The sequence below is a fragment of the Ictidomys tridecemlineatus genome, chromosome 7 (assembly GCF_052094955.1).
Source record: "Ictidomys tridecemlineatus isolate mIctTri1 chromosome 7, mIctTri1.hap1, whole genome shotgun sequence".
NCBI classification, from domain to species: Eukaryota; Metazoa; Chordata; class Mammalia; order Rodentia; family Sciuridae; genus Ictidomys; species Ictidomys tridecemlineatus.
In genome coordinates this window covers 24,831,742-24,851,312 of record NC_135483.1, presented here as the reverse complement: position 1 = coordinate 24,851,312, position 19,571 = coordinate 24,831,742, and the positions used below count along the sequence as shown (strand labels likewise).

Genomic DNA, 19,571 nt, shown 5'->3' with positions numbered 1-19,571 from the left:
AGTACTAAAAGCAAATTGATGAAAATCTGTCCCATTGTTCAGAGTCACTATTCCTTTATGTGTCCCTATACTTGTAAGCCACTAAGCAGTCAAAGAACATATGTAGGAAGACTATGTTTAGCCCCCAAAAGTTACTTAGCAATATTTCAAGAACAATATTGAGAATTGAAACAGAAGGCAGAAATGCATCAATTCTCAAAACAATAATTTAAATTAGTACTCCACGGTTAATCTACGAAAAATTTTCTAACAGGGACAAATTTACAAACAGAAATTTGGCCAGGAGCAACCAATTGCAGAATTAATAGAGGAATGCATTAGCCCAGAGCTTCTGTTAAGGCTGGAGATCTGAGGCCATCTTGGTAAATGTTGATTGGTTGAGTAGGGCTACAAATTTTCTCCTACATTAAAAAGTTAAGCAATGATCTAAAATGTGTTATACCTGTAAACTCTCTCTGTCTCTCTCTGTCTCTGACTCTCTCTTTCTCTGTATCTCTACACGTATGCAATTTATTCATTTAGAGTGAAAGCCAATGATACACACTTTCAGAAGGTTTACCACATGGAGTTATGACATGTAATACTAGCAACATCATTTGATGATTTTTTTGAGGGACTAGTTTGCCTGAAAGCTCTGCTTGATGATGGGCATAGATTGAGAAAATACTAGATGATAAAAAACAGTTTGTGTTAGAGTCCTTGGTCTGGAGTGTTAGTCTCCAGCATGCTGTGAGTTCCTTTCTTGGAAAGCCCACTGCTCAAATCATGACTTTATCATAAAATTCACCTCTTCATTCTCATCACAGTTATCATTCTGTCCTCTAACTTGCATACTGCGTTTATCTTCCTGTACAATAGTGTTCAGTAAAGTATATTAAAATTACTTGCTCATTAACTTTTCTTTCCCACTGGAATGAATTGTGAAATCTTCAATGACATAGATCATTTTTCAACTCTTTATTACCCTTTCAATCCTACTGTTCTAATAAGGAGACTTGAAAATAGAAGCTTAATAAATGTTTATAGAAGTGAAAATGTCACAAAACCCCATTAAAACTTAAAATTTACATTATCTTTTTCTAAGATTCTATGATAATACTTTAAAAATTAATAAAAAGAACAGTGATTGAGATATGTAATAAAAATTGGAGATCTCCAATAATACTATAACATATACAGTAGAAAAATTACACTGACATAAAGAGGACTTAAGAAACAAATGAGGCAGTAATTAAGTTGGTCTCAAATTTATATAAATGCTTTTAAAAAACTATTTATATCCTGGGTAACACAGGTATATTTAGTAAGCTGAAAAACCTTACTGTGCACTATGTAATATCAATCTTAATATAATGTCTTAAAATTACAAATAACAATACATATGTAATTGTGAAATAAAATAATCCTCATGAGTGTTGGTTAAGTGAAGGAGGAGATTCATAATCTAAAATTAAATAAATTTTAAATAGTGGAATTTATATATTTTCAAATGAGTACTTAAAAAAGATGTGTGTGTCATACTTAGACAGAAAAAATAGAAACACAATGGAATGTTTTTCCCTAAAAGTTCCTAAGGTAGGAAAGCAAAAAAAATGAAAATAGTAAAACAAAATAGAAATGACATTAGTAAAAATGCCTTGTATTTAAGCTTACAAATTTATTTTCTGAAAAAATCAACAATTCTTGAAATATGAGTTAAACCCAAAATAAAGTAAAATGGTAACAGAATAAAATGAGGAAAGTAAGTTATAATATTGATGACTTATATGAATATTAACAAATCATTTAGAGTAATATTATTCATAGAAAAAAGCACAGTTATATAATTAGTCACAGAAATAAGCACATTATAAAATGTCCAAGCTAATGGAAAATATGATACACAAAAACAGAAACTATTCAAGAAAATACTTTTTAAAAACATGCTTTTCATGCTTCAAATTTCCAAGAACAAAAAGAGAGAAATACTTGCTGATGAATCCAGGGTTAAAATGGTCTGAATATTAGCAAATAGATTACAATCACACATGAAAGGAATGAAGCAGGTTTTAATCCTAAAATTGCAAGGCTGCCATTACCCATGTCAAGTGATTAATATACCTCAATATTGCAACAGAAAAAATAGTAAATAAAATATGTAATTGCTATGTAACCCAATAGAATAATCAATAAAGTTTAATATTTATTTTGAATTAAAACTCTAAAATGGTGTGAAGGTCACCTTTTGAAGGCAAGTAGAGGAAGAAGAATGGGAGAAGGGAGAGAGGACAGGAGAGAAAATGGGGCATGAAAAGGGGTATCATGAACTAAAATAGATTTTTATGCATGTATGAGTTTATCAGGATAAACCCCAATACAAAGCTCTGAAAAAAAGGTTGCCTTTTACAGTTTTTAATTAATTTGAAAGTCTATTATTTTAATAAACCCAATACAGAACTTTTTTTGATTTACAAAACTAAATCTTGAGGTTTAAATTGTGGTTACTCACTTTATAGAAGAGTCTACTAATTTAAAGATAACAGCATTGACCTATCTACCTCCAGAATTATCTTCAATAGCATGTTATTGGAATGCATATGAAAGAACATTTAAAACCTGAATTGTCTCATTAAATATTTGAAAAATAGATTTCATTTTATTATTTTAATATATTATTGAATAAGTTGAAATAACTATGCTTCGATATTTTCAAATAAAAATGTGCTTACTAATTTTGCAATAGACATAATTAGTGGTGATGCACTATTTCATTAACAAAGTGCTTTCTTATACTTGGTATAAGATTCACTTGGTATAACAATTCTGTAAAGTTTATAGAATATATAAGAAATGAGGAAGCTTATTCTGGAAGAGATGCTGCACATTAAGAAAGTAAGGATACAGTTAGTATTAGAAAAAAATGTTCTTTCCTACAAGATCAGGGGTTCAAAAAATCATAATAAATATTTCTAAACTAGTTTTCTCTGTATTTAAGTATTATTTTCAAGTATGTTCTGAAAGGGCTCTGAATGAATAATTTTTTTTCTGATAGCAAGGACGAACATTTTGGGAAGTTCCTACTATGATGATAATGAAGATAGTGATATGTTGAGCTGAGGAATCTTTACCTCTCATCATCCAAATAAGAAACAACTGGGTTAGAAGATATGCCTACTTTTGCATACTGGATACATATGCAACATTTTTGCAGATTTTATTTCCTAGTATACACTGGTTATATATAAATCAGTATCAGTAGCACTGATGATGGAGTTATACATATGTGAAGTATATTATAACTGAAAGATTTGGGCAATAGAAATTGATTTGTCTATGGGTACAAGTTTGACCTAAACTAAATTATCTACTGCCACAGTCTCCAAATATTTATTTAGTATCTAGTCTGTTCATAAGTTACTATGTTAGAATTTGAGGACATGTGCTAGCTGATTTTAAAATTTTTACGATACTTCTTTTTGCTCAGTGAAAGTCATAAGTTAAATAAAGATATTTCTCTTACATTTCTAATAAATGAATTCACAGGAAGTTTTCCATGATGTCTGAGTTATTTAAAATAAAGGAAAATATGAATAAATATGAAATGATATCTTATATACACATTGCAGTCATGGCTCCTTTTAAATCCATTTAAAATCATATAAAGGAAAAAATTCATTATCAAACAACATTAAACACAATGCCTAACTATAATCATGACACTTAAGTCTTTTCAACAATATTCATTTTGGTCTTCATTTTGACAGCAAACTAACCTCATAAAGGATCCTACAAAATCATGTGCAGACACTAACATGAGGCCTGTCCCTTGGTCATGTAAAAAGTCTCATCTTTCTGAAGCACAATCCCTGATTTCTCCTGTCTCTATTGCCTTCCCTTCATTATGCAGAGTGTAAAATAAATTGTTCTATATTCAGAAACAAATGTTTCCAGGAACCAAAAAAAACCCTTATACATGTGAAAGAATTTTGAAATCATCTCAATCTATGCAGTGTTTTTCCTCTCCAAATCTATGAAATCCTGTTTGATGTAATGAAAGGAACAAGGGTTTTGATTTGGCCAGTCCTGGTTTGAAAATGATGATGAATACATCAATTTGTTTCACTATTATAACCTTTTAAAATATCTATATGTATTATATAATATCATGTTGTAATATTTAGATATATATCTGGGCAAAGGAGCACATACCTGTTAGCCTAGCAATTTGGTAGGTTGAGGCAGGAGGACTCTGAGAGCAGCTTAAGTAAGTTAGAGAGACCATTTCAAAATTAAAAATAAATAAATAAATAAAAAGAACGAGTGATGTGGCTCAGTGGTAATGCACACCTGGATTTAATACTTAGTACAAAATATACATATATGTGTGTGCATATGTATTATACACACACAAATATATGCATATATATATTAACATTTATTTTAAAACAGGAAGAATCTGGTATTCTCTTCTTGCAAGTTAATTTCCTCAAAGTTGCTTCCTCCAATTTAAAAAGGATTAAGTATATCTATCACTCAAGGTCAAGATGCTTAAATGAGAGGCACTCACTATTAATAGCACTAATACATATGACTCAGGTGATAATAAATATTAGTTTCTTTTCCTGCATGAAGATGAGAAAAGAAATGAAGAGGCACACTTATTAGAAAGGCCTAATGACTTTTCTTTCTGATAGAAGTGTTTTCACAAGTTCTTTGGAGAAAAAATTAGTTATTATAGAGATTGATACACAACATAGAAGGTAAAATTCATAAATTATAAATATTTGTGATTAAATATGCAATTAATAAGAATGCAGATATGATTTATTGTACATTCACTTTTAATAAACTTTTGTTGACTACTTTCAATGTAAGGTTTAAAAAGTACTTAAAGTATGTATAACAAATTTTCCACTTTTATCTAAGCATTCTTCTCAGATAACATGTTGAATAAGCATTACTTGATCCAAACCTGAACCTACTTATTTTTATATTAGTTATTTCAGTCAAAGCCAGTCAATGTGGTATCCACCTATAAATTTGAAATAAATCAGAGTTTCTGGGTTACCATAAAGTTTTGTGAACATGTAGCGTTTGTTGCAGAAGTCCTCAGTTAAGATTGTGACAGCAGAAACAAGACCATGTCCTAGCAAGCTGACCTGAAGAGGTGAGAAAAGCAACTATGCCCAAAATTGGACAAGTGACAATGTAGCTGGGACATGTGAGAGAGAGATAGAGAAGGAAAATGTTTTTAATGGCCTGCTAGTTTTCATGAAGGCTGGCTGTACATCTTGCAGGTGGCTTCTTTGCAATTCCTTTGTGTATTAACAATAAACAAGGTAGCTGGAGAACTACTCCACTGCATTTTAGGCAAGAGTCCCTGTTATGAAATGTTGTTACATGTAAATTGTTAGTGACACTTCAAAAATAAAATATTTGTAACTTAAGAAGAAAAAAGAAAGTGAATTCAGAGGTAGCTCAGGCCTCGGTTATTTTTGTGTGTGTGGAATATAGTCTCGTGAAATGTAAAAAGCACAACTTTGGTCTTTGTTTTGTTGGAAAATGAGAAGGATTTTAAACATCAGCTTGAGATGTTGGTGGAACCATGTTAGTATGTCCTAAAAACTACCCCATAATATATTATTATGGGATTTAAATAAGTGGAGCAAACGATAATTATTATGAAGAATGTTGGAACACATGGAAATTTTTTCCCTCAGTTTCACCAAGTTAAGTAAAACATGCAGGTTACCCAAACCCATTTTTATCTCAAGCTTCTCACATTATTCTTTGAAGTAATCAAACAGAGAATATACTTCATAGAGATATGGAAATGCATACTTTACTCTTATACTAAGTAAAGATTTTGAGTTTTAAAAATAGGAAGAACATTTAGTGTTTGTTGCCTTAATAAATGTTAAATCTAGCTTCTTACACATTTAATTAACATGATGTCATCAAGAAACGAGCTTTACAGAATGTGAAAGAGAATAGAGAAATGGTTAGACATTTGGGAAATAAGGTGTTGGTACAAATGTCAGAATAACAGGAGTCAACTAAGTAATACACCTAGGAGGAAAGAGAAAAATGTAATATGCCACATGATATTTTTTGACTCTCCTAACCTTTTAAACAGAGATCAATTAAACTCTTATATAACAAAATTGGCATTGATGCAATGCCAATATTTCCCCCATCAACTACTTAGATATCATTCTATTGCTCTTCACATCACAGATTAAAAACAAGACTAAACTTAATTACTTATTGAAAAATTGTGTTTCCCAATATATCTCCAAATAAATACAAAAATATATGGAATATTACAAACTATGAGAGAATCTGTTATATTTGTATTTAGTTTTCTTTATTTTTCTCTTTGCATGTAATGATCTTAATATGTTTGCTCAGGGAAGGTAAAATTCTGAGTTTAAATTGAAAATATCAGGAAGCCAGAGAGAGGTTCTGAACTAAGAAAGAAAGAAAGAAAGAAAAAAAGGGGGGTAAGAAGCAAGATTTGCTAATCACAAACACAAAATTATACTTAAATTATTGCAGAAATACAGGAGGGATATTCATTAATACTGGTTAAACTAGTTAAATCAGTTGCCTGAATAGATGGGAATCAACAAATATTTTAATTGAAAATTATACAGGAGAATTAGATTAGGTCACAAAAATGATGCCTTCTTTGGGCAAGTTTCAAACAAAGTCTAAAGGATTTCATACTTACCCATCAGAAAAAGGAATGAAGATTTTATATATATATTAAACCAATATGTATATAATATGTAAATCAATATTAATGATATTGATAGTTTTATCAGAAGAGAATTTCATTGAAAGACCAACAAATTCACAGTAGTGAGATTGATTTGGTATTATGTTCAAAGAAATCCTGCTTCAAACAAAAGATTAAGTCTTCTTTTAAGGTAGGGAATAGATTTTCATCTTTGTATTTTCAAAGTCTAGGCAAGTGACTGACATGTACTAGTTAGACTTCAATAACTGATTGATGATAGAAGGTATGTGTGGCTTAGTTCAGAAATGAAAAATAAGCCACTGGATGTTTCTGTGAAAATAAAATATACCTTCATAACTTAAATTATGTCAATGCCATAATATTTAATTCAAAATAAAACAATACTATTGTAATAAATTATATAAAAACTAAATTTGACTTTTGTTGATAAAAAGAAATAATTAAGATTTACATGAAATAGTATACAACAAAATATTTCTAACATCTTCCAACTTCTATGACTTTTGAGGCTTGGGTTGTGGCTCAGCAGTAGAGTGCTCACCTAGCACATGTGAGGTTCTAGGTTTGACCCTCAGCACCACATTAAAAAAAAAAATTAATAAAAAATAGGTATTGTGTCTAACAAAATAAAATAGTAAAAAAAATTAAAAAATAAAATGTGACTTTTGAAAGAATTACATAATTATATAGTATTTCTAAAATAAGGATTTTTCAATAACCTTTGTAACCACAGGTAAAAATAAGAGATGATCTTCAAATTGTTGAAAAATGGCTGATTTCTAATGACTTAGACATTGGTAATATTTAAAAATTAAGTAAAAATGTCATTTCTGATATTCATCTATTAATATATTAATGAACACTGTCAAGCTAATACAGATATTAAAGATTTTCTAACACTTTGCAAGAAAATTGATTTTAAGAGTTTCTGTTTGACCTCCTTTAAAAAGATTTAACAGATAAAGGAGCATTCAAGTACTGCTAAGATTTATGAATGAAAGTTTTTTTTAAGCCACAAGAAGAGTATCAAACATGAATTTTATCCTTGCACACTTTCATTTAAGAGAATTTATCCTCTTCATCATCTTAGAAACTACACAAAGGCAGGGGCATACAAATTAGCAGTCTGAATGCAAATTTGTTAACACAAAACATTTGACTCGGTTCAGCTGTTTTATTTTTGACAACAGCCAAAAAATAAGAATAAAAAACATAAACAACAACAACAATTAAAAAACCATAAGTCTGGATTTCCCCATATATGTGAAAACTTAGTAAATATTTCCTCTAGACTACATAGTTCAGTCACTTAGAACATGGAGCCAATAAATTCAGGGTAAAGTATTTCATCTCTGGGAAATTTTGTTGTATTTCCTTTGCCAGCTCTCCTAACTTTGATCTGTTATCTTGCAAATGCAGCCTTTAGCCATAAAAAGCTTAATATTACAATATGCAGGTAGGTCCACATAGCTTCATTCTCAAGCATTTGGAGAAGAGTCAAATTATACTTCTGATAATGAATTTAGAAAAGTCATCTCTGTATGTGCACATATAGTTTAAAAATTGAAAACAAAAATCACTTCTAAAAGTTACAAATTAGCTAAGATTAAAGATTCTTTTGACACTATCTTATTAGGCTTTACAGGAATAGCAATAAAGTTATATTCACTTTTCTGAGTGAAAATACTAATAATAAAATATTATTTAAAATTATGATTTTGAATTATTAACCCAGTTATAAACTGTATTATATATGTACACATTTTATGGTATTTTAGGAGAAAACCTTAAAAAAACCTTAAAATCAAAGTTAGGCTAATGACATTTCTGAAAATATACCCAGAAATAAGGCTTTAATAACGCAAGTAGAAAAAGTCTAGTTTATATTGGGAGTCTTGTATAAAGTTCAGAAAACACAAGAATAATAAATAGCTACATATGAAAACACATTTTATCACCTACACAAGAAAACACAGTGCAAAATTTGGCATGAAGACTAAATTTAATACATGTATTGTTTCTTCTTAAGATTTTGATCAAATTTTAAAGGTCCCCATTCAATGTTTAAGTTATTCTTCAGACTGCATGTTAAGATTCTCATTTACCTATATTATTACACTCATGTGTCTTGTCTTACACTATTTCTTTAGGAAGTATTGTTTTGTATCTAGTGAGGATTTGGAAATAAGCACAGTGGTCTCTCCATAAACCAATTAGGAATAAAAAGAGATAAGACAGTATCCAACAAAAATAAAAGTGAATTAGGAATAAAAAGAGATAAGACAGTATCCAACAAAAATAAAAGTGCATTAAACAGGGAATTTAAAAACTTGCTTGTATCCTCTGATTGGGTAAGTCTCATGTCTCTGAGCTGTCTTCTCTTTTATGTGAAGATAACCAGCTATGTTCTTTTAACCAGGTCTCATTTATGGAAAGAAGTAGACATTAGGAATGAAGTTGTGATAGATGTACTTTAAAATACTTTAAAATATCTGTTTATCTCTGCAAATAAATCTAATGAATCCTACCAAGTAGTCAGTAAATAGACTAGATGAATTTTAGGAACTTCCCTAACCTTAAAATTATGCAGAACTAAGCAGAAGATTACGGTACTAAATTGAGTAATTTTATTTGCCAAGGTGTGTGATACAATTGGTAAACATTTATACCCACAAATTATTTTGTATGTTAACTCCATGAGTTCATCTGCATGTGTAATTTTAAATTTTACTCAGGAGCACTGAGTTAGAATCTAAGGATTATTAGTTTTAATTCTTTTTTGTACTTATAGTGACATGTTGATTTATGTGTTATTTATGCATTTGCTCCACTTACTAATGCTTATAGAAGATGAAAATAGTGTTTATATCCATTATACAGAATCATTAAGAGGATAAACTAGGCAAGTAAAAAATGTTTAAAAATGCAAAACCAAGTTTTAAATTTTACTGTAGTTAATACACACACACACACACACACGACATGAATGTTAATCTTAAATTTTCTTCTAAATTAAATTCATTCAGTCTGAGTTTTTTCTCTCAGAAGCAAAGAGGTTTAATTAGTAATTTAATCATTTACATGTTTTTTATTTTAATTCTATGAGATTAAGAATCTATTATAATTTCATATTTCACTTAACCACTAGGTAATTACATGATTCTGGAAAGCCATGGCACCTCTCTGCACTCAGAAAAATGTTCATTTTCTCTTGGTACCATTTCCTAAAACATGATATTATCCATATTTTCTCTATACACCAAGTACCTCTGAGTATTTTGAAGACAATCAAATGGACAGAAAATTATAGCAGGAGTGCTCACTTCTTCAAAATTATTTAGGATTTAATAAATCTACTTCTATGGAGTCTGTTTCCATTCATAAACTTCCTTTGAAATTGGTATTTGACCATACTTGTAAAAATGTCATAGTTTAAAAAAAACACTTACTCTTTAAAATATATTATCATAAATATTCTTTTAAAATTACTAACATAAGACAGAGAGAAAAGAACTATATAATCTTGAACATTATGAACTTGTCTTTTAAGGGAATTACTCATTAAATTTTACATATTTCAATCACTTTCTGGTTGAAATATGTAAAACTCCTCAAATTTAACAGAATACATTATCTTTGCAAATGTTACTCCCATATCTAAAAGAGACTTCTAAAATATTTCACATACTGCTAAAATTGAAGATAACCTCTTAACATTATTGATTTGTCTTACAGTTACAATATTTGTAAAATGTATTATTATTTATGCAGAAGTTTTGAATCATATCATTGTCTTGTTTAAGAAATGTGAAAGAAATTATGCTGATGAAAACACAGATGAGAGAATCAGAAATCTCATATAAAATAAGAATTTAATTTCAAGTACTACCCCTCATATTCTTTCTGAGATGTGATAGTCTATATATAGATTTTATTTGTAGACTTGTAATATAATTGAATAGACTTTACTGAAAATATGATTAGTTGTTTATTTGATGTATACATTATATGAGCCTTAGTAAGTGTTTTCATTCCATAATTACCTTTTATTTTTCTAAAAACAAGTACTTACTATTTGTTTTATTTTAGCACAAACATATCACTTATACTCTTTGTGGTATTAGTTGATATATAGTACTTAAATATTAACTTTTGTGATGAATTGTTTTTGTTGGTCCCATCTGAGCTAACTCTGTGGTAAAAAACCAATAAGGTATAGGAGAAAGAGAGTTGAATATAAACTTGATTACCCAGTAATCTAGTCTCATTTCTGGAGCTAATGATCTCTGAAACCTGGTGAAAATCACTTATCCTTTCTAGGCATATGCACTTACTGTATAATATATGAGCAGCGAACTAGCTGATATTTAAAGACCCTTCTAGCTCCATGAATGCCATGATTTTTGACAAGATGAATGAACAAATTCATGTAAGCACATTAAATAATCAATATTAAAAGAAATCAATATCAGAATGCAAGGGATGAAATCAGCCCAGCAGAAGGGGTAACATTTTTCAGCTACAGTCTGCTCCTGATTCACAGAGCCAGCACCAGAAGTAAATGTATGCCGGTGATAAGCAGAAGTTTCAGAGTATTTCTCAGATGTATAATAGCCCGGGAACTAGGCCAAAATGAAATAATAGCTACTGAGAAGAAGCTACACTTTGTATTTACTATTACGGAAAACTTAAGACATTGGTGCCAGGGATGAAGCATGTGACAGTTCATACTGGCTTTGCACATGCAAATTTATTTTTATAGTATTGATAACAATTAATAACATAGGCACTGGGCTATGTATATGATTTACATAATCGCCCAATATATCTCCTGATATTCTAATCTTTTTTTAAAAAAACAGATAATGAAACTGAAGCTTAGAAAAATTGAGTTGCTAGTCCAAAGCTAATTACTGGAAAAATCATTATTATTTAACCTTCAGATTTTAGTGGCTTTAGAGGCCTTGTTTTTATTTTTTTTCCCACTATACTGGAGTGATTCTTAAACTTTAGAGTGCATCAGAATTGTTAGATGACTGTTAAAAACATAAATAATGCCTAACTTCCAGAGCATTTAATTTAACAGACCTTTGGTAGGAATAAGATTTCTAAAATGTTTCTAGAAAATACTGGTGCTACTTGTTGGAAACACTTTGAAAATCACTGTATTACAAACATATAAGAACCAATAGTTAGTGTGATATATAATGCAATATGGTTACCATTGATATTTTTTTATCCATACAAAAGTTATGTGATACATATTCTAATGTTGTACACTTAGACTTTTAAAGGAGACTGAAAATTGGGTTGTGGGCAACAAATTATCATATGTGGAAAATATTAACCCTAATATTTAAAATATTCCTAATATTTAAAATATTAAATATTAGGAATTCTGAGACCAGCATAAAACAGTAGCATAGCCCAATGACATGAAATATATTTAATGGCTGCAAAATTTGAGCCTTATGAGAAGAAAAGATGGTCATTAGCACAGAGATGGTGAATACTGGAAGGTATTCAACGAATTGATTTTTTTCAGTGACATTCATTTAAATAATGCCGCTAATGAGAATAAAAGTCTTATGAGAAACCTAATTCTGAGAAAATCTTGTGGGCTTGGAGTTAGGTCTGCCTAGAAAAGTACCATGCATCACCACTTGCTCACCCTAAAAGTGAAAAGATGAATTCCATAACCATAGGGCCTGTACTATCCCTAGACCTCATCCAAAATCCAAATCATAACTTTCATTGTATCCTTAAACTACATATAGCCCTTTGGATTGTAGGTAAAGGAAAAGAAAGAAAGAAATAGGAGAAAACAGGTAAAGCTAAGTTTTGATGTAAGTGTAGATAAAATAAAAATGACCTTACATTTTATTTGTATCTTACACATTTTTCTTGATTTCCTCGTTTGCAATTATTTTACTTCTAATCTCACAAATCTTGAAATTCGAAGTACAAGATGGCATATTTTATCAAAATAGTCATGTTGCCTAAAGGAACAGGCACTGTTTTAGTCAGCTTTTTAGTTGTTGTGACTACAAGACCTGACCAGAGTAATTATAGAGGAGGGAAAGTTACAGGGGAGGGCTCATGGTTTCAGAGGTCTCAATCCATAGACGGCAGGCTCTGGCTCTATTCCTTCTCAAGGCAGAAAAGTGTGGGAAAGGGAAGCAGCTCACATGATCATCAGGAAGCAGAGAGAGGGAGAGAGGGGAGGGGGGATGGATGGATGGAGAGGGAGGGGAGGGGGGAGAAAGAGGAATGGAGAGGGAAAGACACTCTCCAGATATAAAATATATAGCCCAAAAGGCATGTCCTCAAGGACCCACATCCTCCAGCCACAACCTTCAGTACCATTCAACCCCCCAATAATTCACTGATGGGGTTAACCCAATCATTTCACTTCTAAACCTTCTTGTTTGGTACTTTAAAGTTAATTCCCCAACAAGACAAATTATTGGAATTGTTTAATATTCTGAAAACTTTGTTAAGTAAGTAGAAGAAAGTCACCTCTTGGGACAGATGGAGAAGGACATTTGCAGCAAGGGGAAGGGAAATTCAGTACCTTCACTTATTTGCACCTTGAGATCTTAGGCAAGCATTTTACATCAGAGCTTATTTCCATATGAGTACAAAGGTAACTGCTCTACTTCTATGTTGTTTTACCAGATCTTGGGATAATTTTACTATATTTAGAAACATGTAGGAATAGATGCTGCAGTTTATTTCATTTCACTGTTTCTGTAGACAACCAGATTCTCTGCTCAGGGAAGAGATATCTGTATCCCAAACTTTTTCAGCTAGCCCACAAATAGAAACACTAATTAATATCATGAACAGTAATAACAACTGAAACTAAGCCTATGCTCCTGGAATACTTAATTTATAGAGTAATTCTAACCCTTTTCTCCTTGAAGGATCTCAAGGGAGCACGCATCAGGTTTTCAAAATACTGAAACTTGCTTTCTTAATTATTTCTGCTCACATACTTTTCCAACTAGGGCTTATTGCAGCTTCTCCCCTTGTCCCCACCCCCACCCAGAAGAATCACGAAAGTGAGGTGATGCAAAAGGACATTTCGAGTTGTTTCCAAAGAGTTAACTGTTCAGGGGAAGTTCAGCTCCTAATTCTGGGAGCTGTTCAAGCCCTGTCAGACCTGTGTATTGGCTTGGCTTAGCAACTCAGTTGTTGAAAATCCACCCAGTGGGCGCTTCATTCAGTAAGAATGGAACTCCCAGTGTCTCTTTCTCTTTGGGGTTTGTCTGCTTTATTATTATTCTGCAATGCGCAGCAATCCTCTTGTGTGTGGGTCTTTCAGCCCTCAACTGACCTCTACACGCAGGACTGCTAGAAGACCACCTCAGTGACTGGGATGATTCCGTGCTGCTGCTTTTCTCTGCCCCTGGAACTGCTGAGTGGTTGCTGGGATTGAACTAGGATGCATCCTTCCTGCCTCCCTGTGCCCCAGCCACCAAGTAGTAGGGAGAAAGTGCAACACGCAGGAGCCTCAGTCCCCATTACTTCCCCCCCCCCCCGCCCCCGCCAATGAGCTTTCTGAACTCTCCTGAGTGGGAGTGCGTTTTAGGGGAGTTGTTTGAGGGTAGCGTTGTGATCTGCTGGGAGAAAAGGGCTTCTTTCTCCGTGACTCCACCGGATTGTGCGGCAGCAGTGGTTGCAGCTCCATGGACCATCTGGAGTGCAGGAAAAATTAATGTACTGTTAACCCGCGTTTCCGCCTAGGACACACACCTACCCTCCAGGCCTCCTGAAGGCTCTTTGGTGTCAATGCATTATATTCCCTCCTTCCAGCAAAACACACACACACACACACACACACACACACACACACACACACACACACGGACACGCATACGCATATTTACCCACTCGCTCACCAACTTCAACCTGGTTTGGTCCATAGAAATTTCGCGGAGTCTGGCTTTCTAGAAAAAAATAAATAATAAATATCTCTAGAGGAAACAGATGAAGGGAAGGAAACCTGCCCAAATCCAGTTTCAAACACAAAGGTTACCTCCCGCCAGGTGTATTAATGATGCTAATCTTGGAGGAAGGGTGTTGCTGATGACAATGACTCCCCCCCCCCCCCGTGACTTATTTGGTTGGTATCTTTGTTTTGTGAAGACGTTAACGTGGCCCCCCTACCCCCTTGGAAAATGTCTTTTAAGATACTACTTGTCTTTTTCCTACACCAGGTTAAGATTGTCGCCTTGAGGCTGGAGAGAGTGAGGGTGTCAGTCGCCGCAGACTCCAGCGAGGCTAAGACCTCCAGGCGTGGCCACCCGGATGTGGGTGAAATGTGCTAATGATCTCAGTTGCAGCTCTACCCCGCCCCCGCATGGACACCCGCGACCCTTTCCAGTAGGAATTAACATAGGAAGAGGGTGCGATCTCCACTCTTCCAGAAAAGCTCTGTAGCCAAGTATTATCGCCTTGAAGTCCCAGAGCAAGCAGAAACGACCATCCTTCCTGAAGTCCGGAGTCCTGCAAGAGCTCCTGGGATCACCCCTTGGCATTGGGTGCAGGAAGCTGCTTCAAGCTCCCACCTGATGCGGACCAAGGGCTGCGCCTTTCCTGCCTTCGCCTCACGTTGTGTGGGCTCCTTCGGGATCCCCTGAGAAGGAGCGTGGGAAAGCGCCCCGCTGGTGTCTTTTTACATGGGCGGGGCGCTTAAGCACGACTTGGAGATTCACAATTTCTATCTGGGTGATACCTAAACAGACACGCTGCAGCTGGAAGCTGCAATTCAAAATCTCTGCCCTCGAGTCTGTCTGTTTCTCTCTGTGTGTTGTTTCAGCTGGAAATAGACATGAAACAAGTCTAAGAAGCCTCCGCCCCGCTACCTCCAATTTGGTGCCCTGCATAGCCTTTTATTTCAGATGACGACGGTGGAGATAAAATACCCAGGGAAGGTTAGCTTCCTTTTAAGCCCCACCCTAGAGGTTCAGGCCTACCAAAGACCACTTTATCTTGCCACTCTGAGGCGTTTCCTCCCACCAAACCTCTTTGTCATTGCTGTTGCACGCAGAGGTGAGATGGTGGAGAGATGAAAACTATAGACAGATGGTGGAATTCTCATGGCCGAAGCTGCTCACGTGGAAAACTGTGCGCCCCTGACCTCCTGAAACCTCGCACTAGTCTAGGTCAGGACCTGCAAAACCGTCGGAAAGACTTCTCAATCCTTTGCTGTGGACTCAAAGCCCAGAAGAAACCGTGAGGAAGACAAAAGCAGGAATGATAGACATTTAGGCAAACATTGTTTAAGACATTGCAGAAATCTTGGTCTTAGGGAAACCTTGAGACTCAGCTGAAATTAAAATTTTAAAAGGAGAATGAGAAACAACTGTTAAAACGAGCACCACCCTGTGATTGGGAGCAGATCTAAGACATACAACCCATGGAAGTTTCTCAGAATTTTAGGACAGCGTTTCAAGTTATAAAATGTAGGATATGTCCTCCGTGTGCCAGATGTGTGGCAATGAAGAACTTTATTATCAGTAAAAATGTTTTAACGATCTGTAGCATATTGATTTTGGAAAGGGCCAAAGCAGACTGATGATGTCCCTCCTCCCCAGTGTTCCCAAAACTGGAATATACTCAAAAGAAATCAATTATCTCAGTCTACAGTATGAGCGCCATGAATAGAGGGGAGGGGTCCCGTTGCCAATGCCATTTAAAGCATATTAAGGCGCCCTTCCTTTCTGGTGGCGCGTTTTATTTGGAAAATACGGTAGGTGCGGGCTGCCGGGGCTGTAATTGCAGCCAGCGCCGCTCAGCATTTGTCAGACTGTGAAGCTCGCCCTGTTTCGGAGACTCACTCCCCCTCATCGGCCCCCCAAATGTGTTTTGGCTCAACAGGTATCACGTGAAAACTCGCACTTAATCCCCGGTCATCTTCTCGAAGGAGACTTTCCTACGTTTTACAGCCAGGGTTGCTGCTAGTTTTCTGCGCCTCCCCCACGCGGAGCGCTCTTCTAGCAGGCAGCCCCAAGGCCATCCATAAACCGCAGACTCCCAGTGGCAGGCAAACTAAGCATAAATGTGTGGTTCTTCACACGTCGAGTTAGCGGGCGAAAACCCCTTGTAAGCAACCTCAGAAGCGTTTTGCGCACTAGGCATTGTGGATACACAGCTTAAGACAAGGGTTTTTATCTCAGAGCTACACGGAGGTTTCAAAACACACACACACACACACACACACACACACACACACACACACACGAATCAGCTTTAAGGACCAGGTCAGGATTTTAAGGCAGTTGCTGCCACAGAGACTAGGGACGACTTCTTGCCATTTAGGGATGCAAATTAAAATTCGAGACATGCCACCCATCATTGGTCATAGTAGAAGGAGGGGTAACCTCTCCAGTTTCCTCCCCCCAAAACATGAATTATCATTTCTACTGAATGCAAATGTGCTGGCTTCTGTGGGGGGACAGCCAGCTGCAAGCTGGACAATAAACTGTTTCATAGAGACGCGGCCGGATTGCGGTTCAGAGAGGCACTCCTTTACAAAGGAAGAAGCGTCCAGTTTGTATTGACAGCCTTGGCGCGCCTGGGCCAAAACACCCCCGATGGCCCCCAACACACAGACACCCAGGATTTGAAACCAGCTCTACTAAAAGCGACATCTATCGCGTCTATTCGAGCTGCCATGAGTATGGAGAAGTGATTGTTCAAAAATGATGGCATGAGTCATAAACACCTCCTGAGTATTCTTTGCAGCAATTAATGGGCAGCAGGGTGCAGAAGTTGTGAAAGAGAGCAGTAGATCTATTTTTCTCCCCGAAGACAGCTCTTCTTCCAATGATCCTGACTGTCCCTTGCCTTCCTGCTCAGGAATAAATTTTACAGCCCACTCACCCCCTCCCCTTGTCTGTACATGTGACACTCACTCTCTACCTGTCTGAACGCTGAGACTTGCTGGGGATTTTCTTTTTGGTCATCAGCTAATGACTTTCCTCCTACCTTCATTCAGCCTCAAAGGTGGATCTTTACACGGTGTGGCATCTCAGACGGTTTTAAGACTCCAGTTTTGGTTAAACCTTTACCACAGGACCTAAAGAAGCTCCCTTACATTTCTCATTGCACAGAGTCCACGTAGAAATAATTCAAATATGTATGCAGACGTTCATGTTGTGTAGCAATGCTTGGAAGACCCTTGTATCCTAATGCATTTAAAATCAACATCTTTCTAGCATATTGGTAACTTTGTTCCCTGAAAGGGTTAAAAAGCATTTACACCAGAGTGTCTAATACAAATATTCCACCAGAAACATCAAACCTTGCTAATTTGACAAGAAACCAAGGCTATTCTCACTACCTAGGAAAGTCTTGCAGAGGAATCTGCCTGGATATCCACTAGTTAGAGGCTATACTAACCAACTCACGTATTCGTTTGAGCATACTGCAAGAATATTTATTGAGCACAAGCTCAATCACCGCATTGAACGCCAAATCTGGCAAGCCAAATGCATTTCCTATCTGAGGGGGGAGAAAGAGCTGTGAATCAACTCCTTCATCAGTATTATCATTATTATTTTATCCGTGCAAATTACAAAGTAAGCTGCTAGCCTGCTCAAGCGACAAGTCAGCCCACCTTCCTCCAAACCAGAGGGGTCCCCTGAAAGCCGACCTACCTTTCACACAAGACACCGTCAATAAAAAGACGAGGTTCCAAAACGTGAATCCACTTTTAATCCCCATTTTCTTCATCAGGATGAAGTCTAGGCGGCCACATTTAGCGCATCTTCGCGTGCCAGGCTCCCGGGGTTTGGATTCCTTTGCTCGGCTTTCCCCTTTGCGGATCCCTTTCATATTATTCGCGAGCTCCTAATTCCTGCTCCTCAGCCCGGCGCAGTGGAGTTGTTGCTGTTGTTGGTGCGCGGTCACAGCTCGGAGTGAATGGTGTTTCTGGGATACCACAGCAACCTTGACGAGGACTCAACCATCTCTCCAACGGGGGCACAAAGTCTCGGCTACTCTGGATTCTGTCTTTTCTTGTGCGTTTTTTCCCCTCCACTAAAATCTACCTCAATTCTAGCTCGTTATAGCAACCACCAGAAACCACTAGTGAGACTCTTAAAGCCCAGCTCCGCTCTCTGATAAACTCCCCACGATATTTGAAATTAAGGGACTTGGTTTTTTTTCCCCCGAATAGATCAATTCCGCCTGTAAAAACAGCCCAAGAAATATAATGTTAGTGAGCTCTCCATCGCAACCTGCGAATTCAGAAGCATGTTAAAGGAACATTTTAATCGGAAGATCTGCGTTGCTTTTGATGATAATGAACCGGGCTCCATCGATGCCCACGTCTTTATAATGGAACATGTGTTACTACTGTAGTTGCAGTATATTTCAGGCAGCCTTCTCGCATTTATTATCCTTTGATTTAATTGAAAAGGGAAATCACAGAAGATTTTATTTGCACACATGCATTTACATATTCAAATACCTACGTGTAAACCCATAACTCGGTTTTTATGATTCAGTAAACGGATTTCATCCGTGGCCGGGGCGGGGGTGGGGTGAAGAGGGAAGTCAGAGTCATTTCCCCAAATAGTTCATCCTTTCATCCTCCCAAACTCCCTTTCAGCTAATGTGTACTGCAGTTAAACTACTTTATCTGTGGTCGTTATCTAGAACACACGCGTTTGTCTTAATTCTGAATCTGTCCCAAATATGTAAATGAGAGTTTTTTCCCCCCCCCCCAAACGCAAAATGTATATATCTATACATACGGACTTGGCAGTCCCATACACCACTGAAGGGTTAAGATTGTACAAAGGAAGAGTTCTTGCGC

At 35.6% G+C, this 19,571-nt stretch overlaps 1 protein-coding gene across 5 annotated transcripts in view; it reads right to left on the bottom strand.

The window, feature by feature from the left end:
• The window catches only part of Csmd3 (CUB and Sushi multiple domains 3), a 1,083,924-nt gene extending 1,064,886 nt beyond the window's left edge, over positions 1 to 19,038 (bottom strand). For 2 of the 5 annotated variants that reach the window (XM_078016771.1, XM_040293722.2), the window contains exon 1: positions 18,409 to 19,037. In XM_078016771.1, coding sequence (XP_077872897.1) covers positions 18,409 to 18,586 — 178 coding nt within the window. In that variant the 5' untranslated portion in view covers positions 18,587 to 19,037. Of the gene's footprint in view, positions 1 to 18,408 lie in introns of all 5 variants that reach the window. The other 3 variants (XM_078016772.1, XM_040293724.2, XM_005316223.4) reach the window with 2 other exon arrangements.
• Between the last annotated feature and the right edge of the window lie 533 nt (positions 19,039 to 19,571).